Source organism: Clupea harengus, chromosome 25 (genome assembly GCF_900700415.2).
Source record: "Clupea harengus chromosome 25, Ch_v2.0.2, whole genome shotgun sequence".
NCBI classification, from domain to species: domain Eukaryota; kingdom Metazoa; phylum Chordata; class Actinopteri; order Clupeiformes; family Clupeidae; genus Clupea; species Clupea harengus.
The window spans coordinates 9,872,530-9,898,310 of record NC_045176.1 but is presented as its reverse complement, the minus strand read 5'-3'; the positions used below and the strand labels follow the sequence as shown (position 1 = coordinate 9,898,310).

At 44.4% G+C, this 25,781-nt stretch overlaps 1 protein-coding gene across 1 annotated transcript; it reads left to right on the top strand.

The window, feature by feature from the left end:
* fbxl7 (F-box and leucine-rich repeat protein 7) lies at positions 1-25,781 on the top strand. Its single transcript, XM_012827873.3, has 4 exons — positions 1-1,930; positions 5,936-6,025; positions 21,444-22,061; positions 24,323-25,781. Exons 1-4 carry the CDS (start codon positions 1,894-1,896, stop codon positions 25,057-25,059), a joined length of 1,482 nt encoding a protein of 493 aa, XP_012683327.1. The 5' UTR covers positions 1-1,893; the 3' UTR covers positions 25,060-25,781.

Genomic DNA, 25,781 nt, shown 5'->3' with positions numbered 1-25,781 from the left:
TTCTGCAGTGGTCATATGACACACTGCTATGCTATGCTAGTTCCTATAGGATCTGAAAGAAAATGTCAGTAATGCCTTCACAAGCTTCTATTTATAAAATCCACTAATGGGTTTGCTGATAATTATAAATTCATTGAAACATGCTGCACACCTCTATAAGTTGTGTTTACCTGGTGGAAGGAGAAGTAGATGAAACGAGTCAATAAATACCTGACATAATGACACAAAACATACTTAATGCTATGGAATATATGTAGATTCATTCCTCTCATGCATCGTTGCAAAACCTATGACCATTCCATAACACTTTTTTTTATGATATCCTGTTCCATTTAAATTGCACAGACTTTAGTGGATGTCTTTAATCATCTGATGACTCCCTTCAGGGTTTCATCTCTGAAAATGGGAAATGTGTCTCAACTGTCGAGTTTGATTTTCATAGTAGTTTTAATAGGTCCAGCCTTATAGGGTAAACATCCGTTGGCCGACTTAGAACAAAGACATCACTCTGTGTTCCAGTAGGTACAGAGAGAAGAGCAACCACTAATTAGTTCTCTAAAGTCATCATGCATGAAGAAGTACCACGGGGAGTCTGTGGACTCCATACAACTAACCCATTAATTTTTATTAGTGTGAAGTGTTGTTGTAGGTTAGGTTGTAGGTTTGTTCCTTCTAAGTGGGCACGACTCACGCCTCAGATGACATGTCAGTTTGAAACAACTAAATATGCAGCTGTATTCATATATGCATTCAGTATATGAGTATATATTCACATAACCTATAGTGTAATAGTTAAAACTTTCATGTCTATTATAAGTTATGTCACTGATTTTATAAACTGATCAGTTTGGCATTAATATGTTATTATTTTGACAAGAAGGCCTAATGCGTTTACTTGCTTTCGTCCATCTAAATTGGTCAAGTTAAATTCTGCACATTTTAGCTTAAAACAAAGCATTTGCATAGCTGCGATTTTCAAGACTAAAAGGGTCTAAAATGCGAGCCAAAGTTATTCTTTGGCAAATAAAGGTTCTAAGACTCTACTCTTTTTAGCCAGCAGAGGGGGCTACACAAAGGTGTCACCATAAGGTCATTCTAGAACGGTGTAGCACACAACAGTTTGGAGCAGCAAAGTCTTTTTTACCTTTGCTACTTCTATGCGTCATCCTTCGAAAAACGTTGTCTGGTGAGATTAAAAAAAAAAAAAAATCAAACTATTGTTTAACTACAGAGTGACTTGCCAGTCGCTTGCAAACAAATGACAACGTTTAAAATCCTAATTTGTCTATGGTTGAGAGATATGGAAAGAAAAAAACTCAAAAGAACTGGAGGACACTAAATTCGGAATGGTTTTTAAGCTTCCGAGCGTTGCTGTCTCTTTAATTGTCGACCCTTCTCTTTTCCTGCAGGACACTGACAAGCTCCTGCGAAGAAAGGATTTTACAGCAAATCCTCATCGCCTCCTGCGGACGCTAGCAGTGTCTACATGGTAACGGTCATATTCGACGAGAGCGAATGCGTGGTCCTGACGCAACAAGTTTCTGGTTTCCAGTCTTCTTTCTTCGCCTAGATATCAAACTCTAAAACGCGGAGCTCTTTTTCTTCCCCTAAATTCTATAAGGACTTCTGATTTTTAGCATCACGCGGCTGTTTTTCGTGTAGTCACCTTGACATTCTATAAGAAAGAATATAGTCATTGGATTGCAAAATGATGGGACTGTTCTGTTCACCGTTATCTCGGCGAGCTGTGGATTAATCGCACAAGAAAGTCATTTCTTCAGAGACTGCTTTTATGTGTTCCAGTTTCACCTATCGCATTATTCCAGGATTATTCATTTCATTTTGTATGGATATTTTCACTGAGCCCTGCAGATAGAGTATGCATTCCACAGGATGGGTGCGAACAATGGGAAACAGAGTGGGAGTGAAGGTAAGTGCCAAGCCCAAAGTTTCGCAGGGAGTGAAAATAGCCCCTTTCCACCGTAAAATGAGTGTGTGCAGAAGACTGTCTTGCTGCCATGAGTCATTGTCTACAGTGATCACGGTCTCTTCCTTCATTGAATATATTTAGTGTTCGTAGCCTAATTGTGTAGCGCACGTTTTATCAATCTAAGTTTTTGCTGTGACTCTTTATAGGCTACTTTTTTATGGATAATAAGTTAGAAGCCATGGCCGACGATGTGGCCTGCGCATCTCCAGGGATCTCGGGGCCTGCGAAATGATCTCAGCCTATTTTATGTGTGGTACGCGAGTTTGCAAGAGCACCCTGCTGTATTTATAGATGTTATAGAAAGAAAGATTAAAAAGCCAACCGCATTCTTTAACCACATGGCAGCACAGGGCATAATTTAGGCTAATGTGTAAGTCACATCTTGGTGACTGCTCATTGTGAATTAACAATGAACAATGCAGTTTGATATGAGCTTACCTTTAATGATTCCTGCCCAATATGACAAGGCTGGACAGATAACTCCTTTTGTCTTTAGGTCTGTTTCACATTTTGACAATGGCCTCCTTTACCCCGTCTAGAAGGTAAAAGTAATACTTTGCATATGCCCCCCACCCCAGAAGGATAAGGGGGTTGGTCCTGGTGCACTCAAACGCTCAAAAGAAAGGGTGAACACGTTTCAGAGACCCAAGAGGCAGCCAGTAGGGAAAGTTCCCTGTCAGTCTGAGTAGGATATGTCAGTGTCTATTGCTAAGAATAGTGTTGAGTAAATGGAAGACCCCAGCAGGTTTTGTCATCCCCCAGTCGGCCTGCGTACAGTCAAAAACAACTGTAGAAGAAATGCAGGGAGGAGTGGTTAAAGAGAAAATAAAGGACTGCCTGGAATGGCAGCGCTGCTCTTCTTCTGAACACATTTTTCTGACATCCTTATTGTTCGTGGGTAACATTGACAACCACAGCATTGCAGTGGTGGCGGAGGAGTGATGAAGCTGCACACTCTAAGTACAGACTTCTCTGTGGTTATTAGTGACCCACCACAAGGGTTACCCCAGTTGTGTGCTTTAAGGGAAAGCAACAGGTTCGTTGATCCCGCAGGCTTTTAAAGTATGAGCAAGTAGCAAGAGCTACACTTAACTTCACTCCACATGTGCTATGTGTAGCATGGCACATAAAGTTTAATACTTCTCTGTACCAAGCCCGTATTGTCCTTGGACGGTTTGAAGTTTGTCTTCAGGATTATTTGCATATAGTTTGTATCCATTAGCTTTCAGTTGCAGTGTAATGTTTTCAACTTGGCCTTCTAACTCATGACTACTAACAGGGCCAAGGCACTCTTACCCACAGAGCAAGTTTTGGCTTTGTTAAAGACTTGTGGAAAGTGGTGCAGCAAACCACACCAGACTTTTTTTTTTTTTTTTCTAAGGTTATGTCTTGGCATTTTCCCAGAATTGGCATTCAGGCATGACATCAGCAACTTTCCACAGTAAACAGAAGATGGTAAATGGCACGAAAAGAAACTCTCTTCTCCTTTCTCAAATTCTCAGAGTCAGAGGTGTTTCGAATTCATTGTGAGTTGTTCATGTGTAAAATATGTTTCTTGAACATGCTTTTTTCATATAGTAGACCTCCCCTTCAGCCTCTCCCTCTCCAGACTTCTGCCAAGGCTTGTGATGCAGAGATTTACAAGGAATTGTGAAAAACAACTAGTCCTGCCACAAATGTTTGACAGGATGGACATTTTTAGCATAAGAAACATACAGTATATCTGAAAGAGAAGCAGACAAAGATAATATATACTTTCCTATTTTTATGGCTGCATTCTCCCAGAGTGCTTTCAGAGTGGATGTGTGCTGGCCTGTTTTTTGTAAGGTTTTTTATAACATGGACTACGAAAGCGTTATCTTAGTTTAAGAATAAATGGGGAAGAAGGACAAAGAATATATTCCAGGATAAACTTGGATCAAACTATATAGGTCTATCTATATGTATTTCATGCTGCCCAGCACATCTGTTAACTCAGTCAGTGGCACTCACGAGTCACAACATTTGACAGTTGGTAGGTTTGAATTTCAATGAATTTTAGTGACACATCCCTTAAAGTTCTGACACCACATCGAGGCAAAACTAATTCTGATTCAGCATTTATTCCAAACTGGATGATGTGTCCCCTTGCAAGCATCTTCATCTTTTACTTGAGAACACAAGTCTTATGCTTGACAGTTGCATGGCTCCTTTGAAGGAGGCGAACCCCAGCCAAGCAGCACTACTTGGGCTGTCCCAAATCCCATCACTATGGAGTATGTTTTGCTAATTAATCTCATCAACAGCATGACCCGCATTCCTGAGAGACAATAGAGAATAAACAATACCTCTGATGTAATTACACAATGCACTGGTGCCTGGTGTATGATTTAGCTCCTCTGTCACCCCAGCTTCTGAATCCATTGCAACACCCTTTTTCTGGCATACAGTGTATCTTCTCAATGTGGAGACATTCAGATTATTTAAAAGAAAGCGTGTTTACACTGTAAAACGTGCTCAGAATGCTGTATGCCTATCAAACTATTCCTTCTATGGTAAGAAAAGTCTTGAGCCAAGCTTATGTTGACCTTGAGTCCCAGGTATGATTGTAAACATGCTGAATTGGTACTGCCTTCCAGGTAGTCAAGTCTCTTAGATGTAACATAAACAGCAGGGAAACCCTTTGCAACCTGGAACAATTTCTGGAGTTTAGTGAATCAGTGGATTTAGGATCAGTGTGCTTTTGATTGAAGGTACAAATTCATTTCCCAGCTTCATTCATGCAGGTGGGAAACAGACAAGCATTAAGATTTCACATCTTCCTTTTTACAATAAACATTTGTCTCAATTTCACATCTTCCTTTTTACAATAAACATTTGTCTCAATTTCACATCTTCCTTTTTTGCAATGAATTTATGTCTCAATTTAACATGCCAGCGCATCTCTTCTTCAGTGGAGTGGGTATCATGTTATTTGTTTGGATGAATTGTTTTCTTCCTGAACTGGATTTCTTGCAAAGGTTTGTGTCTGTGCTCATTCACTCCCTTCGTATGTGTCCTGTATGTGCACAGGAGGTTTGTGTCTGTGCTCATTCACTCTCTTCGTATGTGTCCTGTATGTGCACAGGAGGTTTGTGTCTGTGCTCATTCACTCTCTTTGTATGTGTCCTGTACACAGGAGGTTTGTGTCTGTGCTCATTCACTCCCTTAGTATGTGTCCTGTATGTGCACAGGAGGTTTGTGTCTGTGCTCATTCACTCCCTTCGTATGTGTCCTGTATGTGCACAGGAGGTTTGTGTCTGTGCTCATTCACTCCCTTCGTATGTGTCCTGTATGTGCACAGGAGGTTTGTGTCTGTGCTCATTCACTGTCTTTGTATGTGTCCTGTACACAGGAGGTTTGTGTCTGTGCTCATTCACTCCCTTCGTATGTGTCCTGTATGTGCACAGGAGGTGAGGTTCTAAGGCATCTGGAATGCTTCTGCTCTGAGTAGGCCTATGTGATGAAGAGAAATGGAATGCTGGGCATTTATTAACAATGTACACTCAGTCTGCGCCATGTAAGGGGGAAGGGTTTCGAGGTTATCTTTCAGTATCAGTACCATATTTTATTTGTACCTCTAAATGATCTTAAAACAACGAGAGAGCTATAATCATTGTAAACTTATTGCAATTTATGAAGTGATGTATTTAGTGATGAGAGGATTATTTTTGAAGGAGTCATGTCTTCAAATAATCACATCAACTATGGAGTGCAAGCAAATATTGAGACTGGCTTTTCAATAAGTGGTGTAACATTATATTCTGCCTACAGTACTCTCACAAGAATGTTATGCTGTAATGTGTTTATATTTTACTCTTTCTTAATGAATCTGTCTCTGCTCTGCTCTAAGCTTTAGTACCATTTTTGAATGATGCTACAAACTGGGTGTCCTGACATGTCCCGTGGCGTTCCCTGTGTTCTTAGGGAAAGGCAGTTCCAGTATTTCCTCCGACCTGAGTTCAAGTACGGATCAGACGTCGACCAAGGCTCCAAAGAATGCAGCTACCAGCGAAGGTAGGGGCATATGGTCCTCATTATCCGTCATTGCTCTGTGTTTCTTTTTTTTTTTTGTGCAGTGTTGACTATTTTTGGAAAAAAATGTGTTTTAGAGGTGCTTCATACTGAAAACAAACTGGCCAAAGCCATCACTGTTGAGAAAAGGGAGGCGCTTCCCCCTTCCACTCCATTTTGAAAAACCCAGGCGGCCAACAAGAGGGAGAGCGGTCCAAACCCATTGAGGGGCTGATGAGACAGAGAGCCTTAGGGAAAGAGATAGTGAGAGAGGGACGGATAGAGAGAGAGAGAGAGAGAGCGAGGGGAGGAGGAAAAGAGAGCATGCAGTGGGGCTCTTTCCTCCTGCAGGGGTTTCTTTCTGAGGACTTGACTCTGTTCTGTTTTATGGACTGACTAGCTGGTATGAATAACTCACAAAATTGCTGCGCACCCACAACGTTCTACAATAAAATGCAAACAACTTTCAGCACGTGAAATGCTGAGCCGTGGCAGAGCTTTACTCTTCATAAGCCTCAGTTCAAACGCTTTTTTATAGTGTCGGAGCTTTCACAGATAAATGTTTTTTCTGTTTTTTTTTTTTTAACGCATGCAAGCACACATACTCACTTGCACACAAACGCACACATAATGAAACTCAAAAAGCGCACACTCCGTAATTTGCTGCGCTGGACATTATGTCTCCATAATAATAGCAGGGAGGGCTGTCCTCTCCTTTCTAAAATAACAGCAATGTGGGCAGTGCTGAGGACTGCTGGGAGCGCAGGCCGGACCGAGGGAGCATGGGGGCCTGCTGGGAGTGTGAAGGGAGGCGGCAGCCGCTCTGGGGAGGGCATCGGTGAGCGCTCACGTGAGCGCACGGCCTGCTCAGTGTCCAGCGACCGGAGTGAGAAGGGCTCGTCTCCACCCTGAGCTTGCCCTTCATCCACCCTCTGTAATGTCAGCGTTGAACGCCTGCTGAATGACTGCTTGAAGCGGGCTGATTTATAGGACGGCCTCTCGGCGTCAGCCAAGAGAAGAAAAAGAAAACAGAGGAGCTGTTCAGGCTGTGGTGGTGAACAGACAGTAAGCGTCCCCCCAGGCGCACTCTTTCACTTTGACTGGGTTGTGTGTTCTCAAAAAACAGACAGGAACATTTGGATAACCTACACTACTCGTCTCTTGCACCGCTTAGACGTTTGACTTCAGCATGAGCTCTGATGCGTGTTGCAAGTTAAGAACCGCCATTTGACAGAAAGGAGGTGCAAAGCACCCAAACACAGGCTGTGAACTGACATGTGAAAGCAACACTGACCTGGAAGTGTGTGCACATAGTTGTGACCTGCATCACGAGCAGCCAGTGGGAGTAGGACTAAAATATTCCCTGTAAGGCCTAGGAATAGTGGCACTTTCTGGCAGGGTTGATTGAAACTGAGGCTCTGCTATCGTGCTGTATTGGCTATGGTGCTGTATTGGCTGTGCACACTAGGCTATGGTGCTGTATTGGCTGTGCACACTAGGCCATGGTGCTGTATTGGCTGTGCACACTAGGCCATGGTGCTGTATTGGCTGTGCACACTAGGCCATGGTGCTGTATTGGCTGTGCACACTAGGCTATGGTGCTGTATTGGCTGTGGACACTAGGCCATGGTGCTGTATTAGCTGTGGACGCTGTTGTCTCACTGCTCTGGCACACAGCTCTGTGATGCTGGAATAAATAGAATCTGCTGATCCATTGTAAACACAAGAATGGGAAATTTGTCCTGTGGTTTTGTCACACACCACTCTTAAACTGAGATGCTTTATCTCTGTGTGTCGAGTGGAGGTTAGTTTTGGACCAGCCTTCGCTGACAGAGATCCAATAGCAAAGCGTTCAGGAGAATCTTATTCCAGATTGTTATGATGTGTTTTTTAACATGTAATCCTGCATGTGGTTTGGGTGTTTTTGTGTGTACTTTCTGTGGAGCCATGGGTTCATTGTTGGTCCATACTCATGAGCCTTGATGCCTATAAACCAAGGGGCATTGTACAGTCTAACTTTAAGCCTTTTAGATAGCATTGTTCTGAGGGCAGCATTTTCCACCACCGTTTCCTTAGTGATAACTTACCAAGGCCATGTGCCAGTCAGCTCTAAGCAAGAGGTTCTGGATTTGGTTTGTGTTTTGAGGTAGCAACCGACCAAGGAAAGAAACAGGCCCTTGTTAAGTACCCTGTTGAATGGCTTTGCGGGGGACATGGAGTATCGGTACCTCAGTTTGTGGTCTGTATCCTTTTCTTAAGCTGCCCACTGTGAGTTCCTGCACATTCCACACATTTCCTGAAGGTTTGGAGAGGAAGGGCAAATGTCAAACACTGCTAATACAAAGTAAGTGGGGCAATATTAGCTCATGTGGATTTGTCAACATGATTTATTTTTAAGTTTTAATTCAGTTATGATGATTTAGATATACTGCCAAATGAAGCACAATCAGATAATGAAGCAATATTAATCTAATCAATATGACTATTCCACTGGTTTTTCTTTTATAAAGATTGAGACGGACAACTATGCAGTTTCGTACATCTGTGGCATGGTTTCTCATCACTGACACTAAGCTATAGTTCCCCTGTAAATAAATAGTTAGTACAGTGAAATGTGTAGTAGTTTCACCATGAGTTTACTTGAATCATCTTCATGTGATCATCCATACTTCCAGTATTTATAAGCCATCATCTTGACAGTGCATGCAGCTAATGCTGAACGCAAACTACACGAGCTATTATTGAACTCTTGAAGACACAACATTAGGTTGAAATGATACTCATCTTTTATCTTCAGGACAACTTCTAAATGTCAGTGTTGTCAAGTGGTAATTTAAGAAACACTCCCTTGTGTAATGAATAATAAATGGCCATTCCACAAGTCCCTTCGCCATTGTTCTTAAGCCTTTACCTATCAGATTCTACCAGAACCCACATTGACTACTACTCTGTGATGGGTGTTTGGCTGTACACTTCTCTGTTTTTCTTTTTTTTTTTTACAGCGGGTCAAAAAGAAAGAAAGCAAGGCTGGACTGATTTTATCTAGTGTAATTAGCCTAGCAGCCCTTGCTACCCTGCTGGAAGTAATCAGTAGCCCCACGCCAGCCACATCTTTAAGCAGCATATGTTCTTGCTGTGCTAATCCTTCAGCTGTAAACAACAGAACACTTAAAAGCTGACCCAAGGAGGCCTTCCCACAGAGGCAACATGTTGGACTAAAGAAAGCTTTTGTGAATTTTTTTTTTTTTGACAAAATGTTGTCTTTGTCACTCCAGAAACCCCTCACTTCTTCATGACATCTTTGTCCATGATTTGGAGAATTGTGTTTTGTAAGACCCCCTATAGACTGTACGTGTCCTCATCCCCGCACCAGTGGGCTGAGTCATATTTCAACCCAGTGGCAGAGAAGAGTTCATTGTCAGTCACTGACTGTTTGAGAGAAGGTTATGGAGATCTCTTGGAAGGGAACATCTCAGCAAGTTGCAGCCAAGAGCTGACTGTAAACCATCAAACAAGAAACTACAGAATCACTGAGCTCTGGTAACCTCAAATGGGCCTCCAAATGTTTCAACGCGGAGTTAAAAGTCTGTTCTATGCTTCCAACAATGATAGTTCTTGTGCGAAATTTGGTTTTTACCGGGAACCTTATGCCAGAGCCTAAAAACAGCAGTAGTGCCATGGAGGTTTTCCTGCAGAATCATTTGGTGCTGATTGGCAGCTGTAAGGGTTCACTTACAGGGACAACGCTGAAGAGCTCTTTATTTAGAGAAAGGGTATGAGCCCTGGGAGATGGAGGCAACTGCCACAGAGAACACAGTAGGAGGGCACAGTAATGCAGACGTTACTCATAGCAGTCTCACAGCGTGGGGACATGGGGTTTTATAGCCTGGCTAAGATGCACCCCCCCCACTCTCTGTGCAATACATTTTTAGAAAGCTCCGTTGGGAGCAGAACGCCATCTCAGGCTTTTTTACGAATGTAAGACCATTCGATTTTAAGATAGATACACCAGCATGTAGAAAAAATGTAGAGTGGAGAACAGTCTGTTTGGGTCTGAAAAAACTTCTTTACTTTCTCAAAGCTCAAATTTATTACACAGAGTGAAAAATGTGAGGCACAACACAGAGGTTATTCTATTCTAAATGAATCCCTCCTTTACTTTGAGGCAGTCAAATAATAATGTTGATACTTGAACATTTGACTGGTCATTGTCTGAAGACAAGAGTGAGATCCTGTCTGTTATCACATGCTTCGACTGAGAGAATGTAGGAGACCGCTGCCGTTACGGTGCGTGAGTCTGGATTTGCTGGAGAAATCTGAGCTGTGCGTCTGGAGCGCATTGGAGAGAGGAGTCAAGGGTGAGCTGCAGTTCACTGACAGGGAGACGGCCCCAGTGTGTAGTGGGAGGGGACTGGGGTCACGTGCGCAGCCGTATCAGTGCGGACAGAGTCGAGTGTGGGCCACCTTTTTCAGCTGCTTTTCTTTGTGTGCAGGTAATTCCTGAGCGAAAGGCTAGATGTCCAATACGTTTGTAAGAAAGCAGGCTATTCATACCTGAAAAAGTTTGGTCAGTTGTTTTGAAACTTAAGTGAATCTGATTGTCTGATTGTACACTGATCCCAGTACCACAAAGAACAATGTACTCGACAATAACTTCCTGAGGTCTAAACAAACACCTGTGTCTGACAAGCCTTTCCAACAGACTTGTAGCGATACCTTATGTAAACATTCCGCTCGGCATAAGGCTGGAAGTAAAGATAGGCTTTTCACACAGAGAGTACACATTTCTGTTTTTCCAGTGTCTGAGAAAACATTGTCAGAAAAACAGTCATATGGACACGAATAAAACACACACATCTCTCTGCAATGACTGAGAGGAGTCTCTTTGGGAAATGCAAATCTGCACCTGTGGTACAGTGCGGCCTTTCTCCTCCGCAGCTGTTGATTGGGTCAGTGCCATGTCGTGATGATATTGAGGGCCATAATTTGGACTTTATTTCCTGTCTTTGCCCTGGTGGTGTGGAGCACCTGCTCTGGACAGTGCAGAGTCGTCTGGTTCACCATTGTTTTCACAGACACCAGATAAAGTCCAAGACAGTCAAAGACATTTACTTTGGCAGACCATGGAATGGGTGGTAGAGAGCAATGCTGGTTAAGGAGGCATTCCTTGGAGCCTGATAGGAATTGATGTTCCAGTTTTTCCACTTTTTCCACTCTGCAGATTGTATCATATTTAACATCTGACTGAAAAGCTTCTGGTCCTCTCATCTCTTTTCTGGCTCCATAGAGAAAAGATTATTGACAATAATTGAAATGGTTCCACAGGCTGTTTGATAGGGACCTCTTTAGATAGGACAGCAAATGTACTTGTCAAGTGAAAATAACAGTTTTACTGGGATCAACTCAGGAAAAAGGAACACATTAAAAGAGATTCAGTGTTATTGTTAAGGAAATAGTTTATTTTCCAGAAAAGATTTCTTTGATATATGCAATTTTAAGCCTCTAATAATGTGTTGTATAGCATGCCATATATGTTACCAGCAAGGACCAGAGCTGCTTAGAAGTAGCCATTGATGTTCTCCTAATGAAAGCAGCTAGCAGTTTTGTTCTGCGTTACATTTCCTCCCAGCAAGATGATTTCATGTGGGAAAACACAGGGCATACCCTTGCACAGTATTGGATGGAAATGAGTGAATCTGAGCTCATTGTCTCTGTCTCCTCAGGCCCAAGCTTAGTTTGTGTCATCGGGTGTTGTGCTGTGTTGTGCTGTGCTGTGTGTTGTGCTGTGTTGTGTTGGGTTGGGTTGTGTTGTGTTGTGTTGTGTTGTGCGGTGAGTTGTGTTGTGTTGTAATGTGTTGTGCTATGCTGTGTTGTGTTGTGCTGTGCTGTGTTGTGTTGTGTCATCGGGTGTTGTGTTGTGTTGTGCTGTGCGGTGAGTTGGGTTGTGACGGCTGACATGTCAGTGGCGTCGTCAAAGAGGAAACAGGTGTGAGGAAGGGTGCCAAGACACGACTACAGCTGAGGTGAGAGAAACACGAAGACAGCATTGGTTTGCAGACTGTCCAGTAGTTCCCTGTTGTTTATGACCTTGTTTTTTAGAGAGGTCTAAGGCAGGATTGGCCACTGTAATGAACACGACAAGCAGAGGGGGGTGGAAGAGATGGTGGAGAGAAGAGGGGTAGAGAGAGAAAGACAGGGAGGGAGAGAAGAGGGATAGAGAGAGAAACACAGGGAGGGAGAGAAGAGGGATAAAGAGAGAAAGACAGGGAGCGAGAGAAGAGGGGTAGAGAGAGAAAGACAGGGAGGGAGAGAGAGGGGAGAGGGACAGACTAACAGGTATTGTAAATGGAAAGAGACTCAATATTTTGTGAGCTGCTCACTGGAATTTAATATTTTGTTTCTGTGATCTGAGCTATGGATTTGAAGAGAGTCCCAAACCCAACCGCACTGTTATTCTTTCCAAGGAGCACCAGCCATAAAATCCTTTAACTCCAAAGTGATTATAGAAGGTTTGTCAGTGCTTGAGCTTTATTATTAAGCTTCATTCCATACTCATTTTCTGATCAGCAAAGTTGAAGCATCACTGCTTAATGATACACAATGAGCATTTGGTTTTGCATGAAACAACTTCATGGCTGACGTGAAAAAAAAAAGGATTTAAAGAGGTGTGAAAAATGTTTCATTTAGTTAAACGTCAGATGATACCCACTTGCAAGCGCCGGAAATGAGATCTACACAGACATCTGAAAGGCACACAATCCTCCTACCCCAAGAAGGATGGTGCCAAGAGCTTGCCAAAAGAGTTGCACTTTCATGTCAAACAACGGGACTGATTACAGCAACCACAGTATGCTCTTGATTAGCAAGATAGAGATGTAGTCATGCGAGGTCAGTCTATGGGGCAGATGAATGTGTTTCCTATGTGGAGAGAGGGGAGTATAAACACGGTGCCCAGTGGGGCCCACTGCTGTTGAAGAGGGCTGCTGCGGTCTCTCTCGTCTGGAGGGGATGTGGTTCAGTTAGAACTGGCATCAGAGGGAGGCTTCACCACGTGGATTTGTGGGATCCCTTAAACCACACTTTAAAAAAACTGGGTTAGATCAGACCTTGGGATTATAAGGATCAATGTGTGCAGAGCTATATCAGTGGTAAATGTGTATGTATGGCCATGGGGTCTGTGTAGTGGATTGGTATGATTAGTGGATTTTTGTGTATCTAAGCGTCACATACCTTGTAAGGTAATCGTCAGCATCAACGATTCATTGACTCATCCTTGCCATTTAGTTTGAGCCAGTGTGCAAGAGATGTTTTAGCTTTTTGTCGTCTTAGTAAAAGTGATGACAACAAAGTCCTATGTGAATTTCACAATGCAGAAAAATAATTGAATCTCTGGTCCTCTCCTGCCCAAATGTGGTCTGCCATGTACATGTGAGGTTTTAGGGAACAGAGCTGTGAGCTGACCGCCACTTCCAGAGCCAGTTCTCTTCCCTGGTCTCTGTCAAGGACCTGCCTCGCAGCACGGCTATCCCCTTACACAATCATGGGGGGGAATCTGTCCCGAGCAAACTTGTAAAATTCCTCAAATGGATACCTACTCCGTGACCGGGACTCTCTAAACATTGCCATGACTTACAGCGTTGTCCGGAGGGAGACAAGGGAGGAGAGTGAATCCTATCTGATGGCGTCATGTGGTAGAAAGTGACAGAAAAAATTGGGAAGACATGTGTGTGATGGAGTGTGCAGTGTGTGTGTGTGAGAGAGAGCAAGAGAGAGACATAGAGAGAGAGAGAGAGGGGAAACAGAGGGATTCCGATGACTGCCTGGGGCTCACACCAAACACATAGCCATACAATCAGCGACTTGTGGTGGAGGCCTCTGCCTGTGTTGCTGCTCACTGGTTTCCTGCCTTGGGGAACACTCTGGAGAACAGGAAAGCAGTGGGCAGCCATCTCTATTGTGCCCAAACCACACTGGTGATGTCACAGCTTCCTGCAGGTCAGCTAGTGTTGCGCTCTACCAAAAGGTGCATAATGTGTTTGTCTGTGAAACTAGCTGTTGATATAGTTCAGCAGCAAAGGAAGCGATGGGGATTATAATGTCTGTAATTGATCATGATTGACACTTCTGGACTAGGAATGTCGCCTTCAGGGTGTAGTGATGAACCTCTGTGCAACACGTGAGTTGGGGAGAGTGAGAGCATGGAAATAAAGTGTCTTCAGGCAAGTTCACATGAAGATATTTGTGGCAATGGAAGGAACTACAGTCAGGGACCATTCACAGACTACTTGAAAAATCCCCCAGAGGAACAATTTTTCAGCGTTCCAGACTGTGTCTTATTGGCACATTTTTGTTCTGTCTGCCGTGTGTGTGCCACACAGTCTGAAGCTTAAGACTCTTTTCAGGTTGAGATTAATCCACTCTGAGCCCCACACACAAAGACTCTGAATCATGAGCCCTGCAAGACCTTATTGATGCGATGGCAGGAGGTGATGTGATTACACACAGTGGACTGCCTCTGCTCTTCGCCTCGCCTCCCAGCCTGACCTGAATAGGTGGGAATGGGAGCGCACTGGGGAAATGGGATTTGGCTTATTGAGCTGTGGGACAGGCTATTTATATTGCCTGCCTTCCGGTGACTCGAGACACGGCTAAACATGTCGTGCTGCAAGGTCACCTGTTGCCCTCGCCATCCGCACGTCATGCTGTTGATCCCCGGTCAGGCCACTGGGAGATGGAGACATATTCATTCAAAAATAATTCATTTAATGAATTTAATTAGTTTTGTCACCTGTATGATAAATACCTTATGACCATACCGCCATTACGTAAAAAATTGTGTAACCTATAGAGGAGAAGTTTCATTCTAAGTGTAATTTTCAGTTGGGGTTTCAGTCAGGACGTCTCCTCAACCCAAAGAAAGCAAGAAATCCGGAGGCTAAGTTCACACCTGTATTGGCATACGTGTGTTTGATTTGCACTGGGCTGCTGATGTGGAAATGTGTGCTGAGCCCAGGGAGGGTGTGTGCGCAGTGAGTCTGGCTGGCCCTCCATCCGTCTGGTGATTGTGAATGCACAGCGACCCTGCCCAGGACGGCCAGCGATCCGGCAGAGTAGAATACTTCTCCAGACCCTCTCTGGTTTCTACATCACTAGCGCAGCTCCGTAGCACCAGCAAAGAGGGGGACGGGGGGGACGGGGGGGGGGGGGGGGGGGGGGGGGGGGGGGGGGGGGGGGGGGGGGGGGGAGCAGGGTGAACTGGTTAGAAACATGAAATGCATTACTTTTTGTCCTTTACTGTGGCAAAGCCTTAGTTTAAAGACCAGATGTTTGAATATTTCCTCTATGATGTTTTTGATTTAATAAAAGAAGGGGGCTCTGTGCCCATACGGATGAGTAATTTCAGGAAAGAACTTTGTCGGATGCGTTCCAGAATTTATGGTGACACAATGACTCAGGCTCTTTTTTAATATGATAATTAGAGAAGGGAAACATCAAAGACATAGCAGGGGAACCCAGCTACATTCATACAAAGAATATGGCCTGGAAAATGTGCATTGAAAATCTAAATAAAAAACGGCTCTTTTGGCTTTATATACTTGTGCTCCTGAAGGAAAAAGCAACAGCTCTGAACTCTAAGTCTTTTTTTCATGCTGGCATTTTACCTTGAACAGTGCTGTGTTTCAGCCTATTTGCAATACTACAGATAAAACAATATAATTGTGCTTCTTACTTTCTGACTGCAATGGCAAAATGGATAATTCCGCGCTTCAGACATAGCTTACAGCCTAACATGGGTATAATGAAATAGAAAAGAGAGCCCCAAAAAGTGCAGCTCTTCTCCTATAGTGTTGTTACAGGCATATGTGGTGAGATGGCTGTAAATGATTCGTCCATGTGGTCTCATTGATGGTCTGTGAGCGCAGCTGCTCCGAAATGCATCTGCATTGCTCTGCAGAGCCAGAGAATCTCGCATGAGAAGCACAGAAGGCATTTTAATCAGAGCAAGATGCCCTGCTGGAGGCTGAGCGCGGGCATAGCAACCTAGTACAGGTCGGGGGGCTGTGTCTGTCAGTAAGCACCGCTAGACAGGCTCACCAGCCGATCACAGAAAAGTTCAAGTCTGTCTGTGACCGCACTGAGAGGTTTTAAGCAAAAGTGAATCAGAGTTTTAAAGACTTTTGGAGCCTGGAAGTAGTTTTCCATCTCTGTGAAGACTCAAAGACTGAGTTCAGACAGGGGTACAAAAAAAAAAAGTTTTGCCAGCGTGCCATTACACAATGGTATTTATTCATGAAAGTTTGTTCTCAGTAGAACATATATTTTAAAAGCAGGCCCATCAGTGCATCACTGACAACGTCCTGAAGTTGTGAGTTTTGCAGCGCTGAAATGTGGCAAGTTATCTGGGCAGCCGTGAGATCAGGTTGCAGGCGGCTGCCAGGGGTCGAGCCCTGTGTCGGCCTGCATGAAAAATGCCTCATGACATCACACTTCACTCCTCTGAACTAAAGAGAGTGTGATGGATAACCAAGGAGAGGGGAAACTGGAGAGGTGGTTCTGCGAGCAAGAAAATGCATTTTGATCAAAGAAGTTAAGGGCTTTTGTGAGCAGACTTAATGTGATTGATGATTTACTACAAATGTGGAAGACGAATGTCAAATTTGGCTTGTTCAAGAATGGAAAAATGCGATTGTGAGTGGTTGGTGTTAAATGTAAGTGTGTGAGTGAGTGTGTGTGTGTGTGTGTGTGTGTGTGTGTGTCTGTGCGTGTCTGAGCAGAGTAGAAGTTGACATTAAACTCTGTTTCAAACAAAGCTATGATATCAATCATTGATAAAGCCAGGCAAGAGTTACTGAATGTGCCTGTGAATGCTTAGGTCTGTTTCACTGCTTGTGTAGGCCACTGTGTTAAGCCCATTGCAATCTCCACTCTACAAATTACATAGTAGGATTAAACACCATAAAACTGTGTCTGTCTGACCTCCCATTCACCCTCACTATGGCCTCAAGGAGTACACTGAAAACACTGAAAACTTGGCCCCCATTCTGTACTCAGTTTGTCTCTTCAAAGAGGTGATTTTCATCTGCGATTGCACCAAAGAGTCCAGTCTCCAGATAAACCGCTATCTGAATTCTCTGCACTTTAGAAAACAATTTGCTAAGAGAACCCTCCTCCTAAGATGAAACAGAACTTTTTTTGTTGTTGTTGTGAATGTGAATGTCGCTGTATTTGTTTTCTTTCGACAAAAGGACAGGTATGTGCTGAGAGAGCATGATCATGTTGAGTCGCGAGTGGTGCTCCCGACTGGGAATCCTCTCAGACCTTCCCAAACAGCCTGGAGAGGGGCATTCAGGAGACCAGGCGTTCCCAATGATCCGGTCAAGTGGCAGGAAGTGGATGGGGATGTTGCCTGATGGGAGTCTCCATGGTGCTAGCAGCAGCCCCCCGTGTGGCCCGGGCTGGTTGGCAAAGAGCATTCCACACATTCTGGCACGTCACTCTTGAGACCTATCAGTTCCAGCTCACGCTTTCTGCCTATCACTCGCTGCCTAACACATGGACGAAAGGAGATTGAACGAGGGGTATTGTGATTGTGGACAGGGCCGGTATTTCCCCAGGTCAAACCAGTGCTTTTTAAACCTGAGGCTGATATTTGTGGTATGTTGTGGGTTGAAACCCCTTTTTCAGGGTTTTGAAATCATGTTTAACATTTTAATGAATGCGTTCCATTGTGTCTGTAGAGCTGTTGGGACTGTGAACAATTGAAGGTTTTTCTAATAAAAAGTTATCCCTAAGATTAACCATATTACTGCATGTGGTATTACCTCATAAGAAGATTTGAGATAGCATTTGATGAAGATTACTGAGACACAAGCGGTTTTGTGAAGATGTTTTGACTGCTAAGAACTGCATTGACAAAGCTATAGCTTATCTAAGGCAGCTTTATACCTTTAAGTTGATCTTCTCTTAGAAAGGACCCTCTTAGAAAAGAGAGCCCCAAAAAGTGCAGCTCTTCTCCTATAGTGTTGTTACAGGCATATGTGGTGAGATGGCTGTAAATGATTACAAAAACATTTATCTGTTGTGTTTTTGTAAACAAATTGCCTAAATATTCCTTGCATAACAACAATCCATTGCAGAATATCAAGTTAAAGTCTCTAGTTTTTTTTCTTTTCAGTCATAATGTGTTCATCTGTATCTCTTCTGCATTTTCAGTCTCACACTTACATACTCTGGCACTCGATAAGTGCCATCTCTACTGTAGTTTGAACAATACAGTCTGGCAGGAGATAGACATTTTTTATCCAGTGTTCTTTCATGAAGAGGGATAGACTTGATTTGTCAAGATGCAAATGGTTAGAGGGCATTTCCTAGGCAGATAGGCCCAAGTTGTGTCTGTGTTCTTCATCTTCAGCCATTGGTCTGGAATATCAATCAAATGCTCTGGCAATCCAATGCAAAACAGGAGACCTCCTTCCTAATGCGCCTGAGCATGCGAGGAGGCAGAACTTGTGAGAGAAGAAATTGAACCTGGTTGCCTAACTTTTTCCCATTATAGTTTGCCATGGGCAACTACCATTTCACATGCGTGGTAGCTGGAAGGCAGAATCCTACAGGGACAGTGTTTGATTTACAATCATGGCGTGGGCATTTTCTCTCAAACCACACATATCACCTCATTTGCACTCTAATAAAATGCCATCTGGCATAGAATTAACTGCTCTCGAAACATATCATATATTAATTTATGGTTGCGATTCTTGGTTTTATATAATTGTGGGATTCTCAAATAATTTGTGGTTCAAGGTTTTTTTCCCCCCCTGTGGAGCTGAGTTAGTGCTCTGGTAGAGTGACTGTATTTGTTACATGAATGTGTACATCCAAAAACAGTGGTCAGAAATACCAGCAAATGCTGTCAAGCCACATATAAATCAGAAACAAACAAAATGTCACTGAAATATATCCTCATCACAGTTCTACTCAACATGTTTAGTGTCTGTTTCTCTGAAGACCGAATGCAACAAATAAAAGATGTGGATATAAATCAGGTGATTTAGGAGCTAGAGGTAATCCTGACATTAACCATGGGATACAAGTACGTTTTGCATGGAAATCTGTGTTGACTCTCATTCAGAAAGAATAGGGATAGTACAGCCAATATCAGCAACAATTAGGAAAGAGAAAACACGGCTTTTGGGAGTTTTGTTTGTGTGGGCAGTGAGCCTCATCTATGGGCCGGTGTGTGAGGAGCCAGATGAGGTATTGACAGGTTATGTGGAGCAGAGATCCAAAATCCACCGCCATAGAATGCAGTCTACAAAGCAGCTGTGCCAAAATTCTTGTCCTCAGGGTATGGGAAAATGATTTGGGGGTTGAAGAAGACGACTGTGCTAGCTGCATTGTAGGTCTTGGGTCACGTCGTCTGAAGTAAGACAGCTCAAGGGTAGCTCAGGCACGTTTATACCCTCCTCCTCCTGTGGCGCACAGGGCTGGGGAGAACACAGGCCCCCTTGCAGGAAGTTTAACAAATGGGAGTCTGATTAACACTGATGGGAGGATTAGCAAATCACACTAATCCCGCTTTTTTCCAGCGCCTTAGCAGCCTGGCACTTTGTTTGGTCCACTAGGCCTAAACCCAGCACTGGGAGAGGTGATCTAAATTGGGGGGAAATCTCACATTCTGTTGAAGGATTCAGGATTCAGGATTCGGAGGTGCCCTCGTGTTTGCTGGCTGTGTGGCAGTCACAAAACTTCTGCAAAGAAGGAGTCAAAAGGATGTTTTGCCGGGTATTGATATTATGGTGTTTTTGTTACTGTATCGACAAGTTAAATGATGTATAATAGATGGGCTTATGCCGTAAGTAGCTTATGGAGTCTCTAATTCTTGATGGTCAGGTATTTCAGGGGATCCAGTTGGGTAGTGTAAATGGGCTAATTGAGCTGTCAGATGGGTCTGTTACCTTTGGATAGAGCTGAATGAGGAATTCCTTGGTAAAGGCCCAAGTGCACAATGACCTGACTGTTTCAGCCGACGAGACTGAGCGACTCTAATTGTGACACCTCTTCAGGAGGTACCCCGAGGCTTGTATTGGCTGCTGCCAATGTGTGCATACAATAAGCATAGTGTGCTGTATGTCAGACAGACAGCTCAGACGGGCCCTACCCCACAGGGCCACTTCCTCACGCATTTCAGATGGGGGATATAAAAACGAAACTAAAGTCATAATTGTCACATAACAACCAAACAAGTGCCAGGGGCCCTCTAATGCCAACACACTCTTTCCGAGGGTGGTGCTATTATGAGATGCTGGCTGCAGGGCGTGACCAAGCCTGTCAAAGTCTGTGAGTGCTCTTGGCGTATGTATATGCCAGAGAGGCCTGGACTCCCACCCATAGACACTACTGGCACTCCTGGGATTCCCAGCAACATGTGTCATAAGTGCAAAACAAAAGATCTCCCCAACGCAGTCATGAAAGGAGGTATTGGTTGGATTTCTTTGTCTCTCTCCTTTCTTTTGTTCCTTTCGTTCATTTATTTCTTTTAAATGATCTTAAACTCTTTTTTTGTGTGTGTGATTCAACTCAATACTGATCTTTTTTTCTATATTGGGCATTTTAAAAAGATGTGGTTTCCATAAGAGAACACATAGTGTCACTGAACTGGAAACTGGCTTGCAACCGTGCCAATGGTATGCCACATTGAATGAGAGCCACTGCTCTCCTCTTGGCAATGAAACTTCTGCCCTGTGCTCCATCCACTAAAATGCCTCTAACCTCCACTGAGATGTCAATTTCACAGGGAACGCGGGACCTGACACTTGTGACATGAAACAGTGAATGCTTGCCGTCTGTCTAGAAAGGGTCTTGAAAAGTTCGGTTAAAAGCATTTTGAAGCCTCTTAAGTGGATGTGTTTTTTTTTGTGAACCGCGAATCAGCTATAAGTTATGAAGGGGTGCCTTTAAGACAAAACAGACCTGTGGCCCAAAAGTGTTTTTTAAGTTGCCATTGGGATCTTGATGGTGTGGATAAAGCTCTGGAGTAAGACAAATTCAGGCTGCCACAAGAGATTAGCCTTGATGAATATGGCTTCTCCAGGCAGTGTTCTATACACACACATAGCCTGAGAATTACGTGCTGAACTGTCTTATTTCCTACAGGCATGAAATCAGAATGAAAAATTGTTGCCGCATAGGATGTCTGCACAAAAACTCATCAGCTTTATGGCTCTCGGACAGCAGAGTCCCTGAACTAAAACAGGAGTGGCAGGACTGTTACTTGCTTGGGGGGCTGTGCATTGACACATATATTATTTCTAGTTTGACTCAATAGTGTTGTGCACTCCTGATCAATGTTGTCTGTGTCAAGGCCATTGATTTGAAAAAGCCTCACGTTATTTCTCCTTCTGTGTGCCCTCATTTCTAGACTCGGACCTGAGCATGAGGACGCTGAGCACGCCCAGCCCGGCGCTCATCCTGCCCCTGCGCTCCTCATCGCTCTCCCCGGGCGTGCTGTTCAACGGCTCCTCCACCTCCTCCTCCTCCTTCACCGCGGAGACCGTTGCCATGGTGCACGCCCCGCCCACCGGCCTCACCCGCAGGTACCGGGGCGCGCGGCACCTGCGCGACCAGCAGGAGGCACCCGTCGACATCCTGCCGGACCACGCCTTCCTGCAGATCTTCACGCACCTGCCCACCAACCAGCTGTGCCGCTGCGCCCGCGTGTGCCGCCGCTGGTACAACCTGGCCTGGGACCCGCGCCTCTGGAGGACCGTTCAGCTGACGGGCGACGTGCTGCACGTCGACCGCGCTCTGCGGGTGCTGACGCGACGCCTCTGCCAGGACACGCCCAACGTCTGCTTGACCCTGGAGACGGTGGTGGTGAGCGGCTGCCGCAGGCTCACCGACCGGGGGCTCTACACGGTGGCCACGTGCTGCCCGGAGCTCCGGCGCCTGGAGGTGGCTGGCTGCTACAACGTGTCCAACGAGGCCGTATTCGAGGTGGTGTCGCGCTGCCCCAACTTGGAGCATTTGGACGTCTCTGGTAAGCATTGTTGACTTGCGTGCCATGTTGGCCTCAAGGGTGGAGACCACTGGCTTTTATATTTCTGTGCTTTATTAACTGAAAGCAGAACTATTGGATTTCTGCAGAAATGAGTGTACTGATTTACAGTTTGCTGTGTGGTTTAGTGCATAGATTAGAAAGAATATTCATCAGTCATTCAGACCACTTGGGTGGGGGTTGCTTTTGTAAGGCATTTCCTTTCTATAAGTTGCACTGAGCCGTGGAAACATGGAGAGATGTCAAGACAACAGGAGGAGTCTGTGTCCTCACACTGTGTATAACACAACAGGAGGAGTCCGTGTCCTCACACTGTGTATAACACGGATGACAGCTGTGGCTTTTTTTCTTTATAGGTTGTTTCAAAATATCCCCATTTCCTCTCCAAGCTGGGAAATATATTAATAGATCTGGCCTCTGTCTTTCCATGCATTATGTGTCCCATAAGGAACTTAAGCCCATTCAGAATCAAGATCTCGAACTCCTGCCAGCATTACTATTCTCTGCTCTCTTCATTTAGGGACTCACATTAGCTTGAATTCATAAACAGGCATTCTAGTGTGGGTGGATGACTTTGTTCATGTACAAAACTGATCCCGTTTGGCTCATAATGTTCTATGTTGATAGTACGTGGAAATGTAGACAACCAAGTAAAACTATAGCAATATAGAGTTATTGTAGATTTCCCTACCTATGTTTATATAATTTATTTGGTTTGAGGTGGGGGGAGGGGGGGTCTTTGAGAAGACAGTCCACGTAGACCTCCATCCAGCTTTCTCCCCGTTGTAGTGCAAACACCAGTGTAAACACCTCATGCTGTATTGATCACGTCAGTTCAGTCTTAGTTCAAAGCCCTGCGTCTGGGCTTCACTGTATGTGTGGCAGGTTTTTGGGTGAGAGAATATGGTGTGGGGGAAGACAGGATTGTGAGGGAATGCAACAAATCAGAATCCTCCTCCCTCTCCCTCTCCCTCACCCCCTCCTCCCCTCATTGCCTGGTGTTTGATTTCCGACTTCCTGCACCTCACTTCCTGTCTGAGTGCATTGTTGAGCTCCCTGTGCGAATATTGGTGTGTTACTCATGTTCCCTCTGCTGTTTGACCTTAGCATTGCATTTGCAGCCATCTCCCCATAGACAGTACCATCCCCCCACTCCATCTCTCTCTCTCTCTCCCTCTCTCTCACACACACACTCACACTCACACAAATAACAAGTTTCAGATGTTGTTTCAGATGTTTAAAACCACCTCTCCGCTTACCTTTTATAGGATGGCTACAAAAATCTGACTTTAAAAAGACCCCTGCAAAGTTAAGGATGAATCTGTGCACTAGTTATTCCTGAAATTGTCAGATAAAAAGTAACAAATATGAAAAATAAGAATGAGAATACTACTGCTACTACTACTAAAAATAATAATAATAATAATAGTAGTAGTAAGAAGATGAAGAAATACTTTCATATTTCTTCTAGAATTGCACTTTAACAGTTAAGTTAAGATGGCTCTGCCACTTTTCTGTTTTATATGTTTGTGTAAAACTCTACAATAGCTTCATTATTGGAAAGATCAGACATCTTATTTGATGAAAGTCACTGCTACAAAGGAATCTTTAAGGAATTAAATGCAAACATTGACATCTTTTTTATATCTAACAGTGCATAAGGTGTACTGTACACAGTGCGTGTTACGTAAGACTCAACTGAAAAGTGTGCAGTTGTAACATAGCTGTGGCTGCCAACTCTAAGTGCAGGCCAACTTTGTTTTGGTTGAACTCGGTTTAGCAGCCTCATACTCAAAGTCTTTTCTTCTCGGTGCATGCCTTCACTCGGCTTGTCTTTTTGATTAAAGCTTTCATACACAAACACATTCTTTGGCCTGTCTCATTCCATTCCTCTCCACTGATACCTTAAAGAATACACTGGACGGAGGCTTGAAGAGTGCCTTTTTTTTTTTAGATAGACCAGATAGACAAATGAACAAGTAAACTGTATGAAGTGGAATCAATTTTACTCATTTTTAACATGAAATGATTTGATGACTGGAAATCCTAAATTACTCCCAAGTCCTTAATTGATGAGGACTGAGGCAGAGCTGTAGGTGCTCAGCTGAGAGTTTGTGTTGATGGTCTCTAAAGTGTAACAACAGGCTAATATATCCTCATGTTGACAGTTGCCACCGGTTTCCCATGCGTTCTCTCCCATACGCTCTAACAATCTCATTTCCCCCCATGCATGTCCCCTGCAGGCTGCTCTAAGGTCACGTGCATCAGCCTGACGCGGGAGGTGTCACTCAAGCTCTCCCCCATGCACGGCCAGCAGATCTCTATCCGCTACCTGGACATGACGGACTGCTTCGCTCTGGAGGACGACGGCCTGCACACCATCGCGGCCCACTGCCCCATGCTGACACACCTGTACCTGCGCCGCTGCACCCGGCTGACCGACGAGGGCCTGCGCTGCCTGGTGCTCTACTGCCCGGCCGTGCGCGAGCTGAGCGTCAGCGACTGCCGATTCGTCAGCGACTTTGGCCTGCGTGAGATCGCCAAGCTGGAAGACCGGCTGCGCTACCTGAGCATAGCACACTGTGGGCGCATCACTGACGTCGGGGTGCGCTACGTGGCCAAGTACTGCTCGCGCCTGCGCTACCTGAACGCGCGCGGCTGCGAGGGCCTGACGGACCACGGGCTAGAGCACATGGCCAAGAACTGCTCCAAGCTCAAGTCTCTGGACATCGGCAAGTGCCCGCTGGTGTCGGACGCAGGGCTGGAGATGCTGGCGCTCAACTGCTTCAACCTGAAGCGGCTGAGCCTGAAGTCGTGCGAGAGCATCACGGGCCGCGGGCTGCAGGTGATCGCCGCCAACCTGTTCGACCTGCAGCTACTCAATGTGCAGGACTGCGACGCATCGCTCGAGGCACTGCGCTTTGTCAAGCGCCACTGCAAGCGCTGCGTCATCGAGCACACGAACCCTGCCTTCTTCTGAAAGCAGAGGAGATAAGGGATGAGGGGGAGGAGAGGGAGAGGACTTAGTCATTCATGTTGTAGCAATGTGTCACTGACAGCCACGTCCTTGCCTGTCCAGTGAGGCGATTTTTTTGGTGCAGGCCCTTCTTTTGTATTTAATGGGGATGGTTAGGGAAATAAAAAGAAATTTGTATTTATGTTTTTGTGATACAGTTTTTTTTATTACAAACCCATACATTCAGAAGGTTTAAGGGGACAATTACTTTGAAAAAGGATTTTAAACCGACTGTTCTTCAGCAATGTCTGTTATGCCATTTTTGTAAGAGCCAAATAGATTTGGATACCGACAGGTACATACATACCACCTTTCATCTTCTACCTTTTGAGGAATTGCAGTTGACTGCTTTAGTCTTGATGTTCTGTAACAGATTGTACAGGGAATATGCAATAAAGCACTATTTCAGTATAAATAATTGTTTGACAATCACGTAAGCATTACCTGAAATCTTAGTCCGTGAACGTTTATAAAGGACATTCAAGTGCTATATGTCAGCTACTCTGTCATGTTTTGTTGTATCCTATCTCCAAGGGAATTTTCATGTACATGTGCCATTGTATTATGATGTCTTGTTCACTTTCATTATGGTCAAGTCACTATAAGAACCAGCCTGTTTATGTCAGGTGGTTTGTTTAACAGAGAATTTGGAACACTATGGTGAAATAAAAAATATATATCTATTA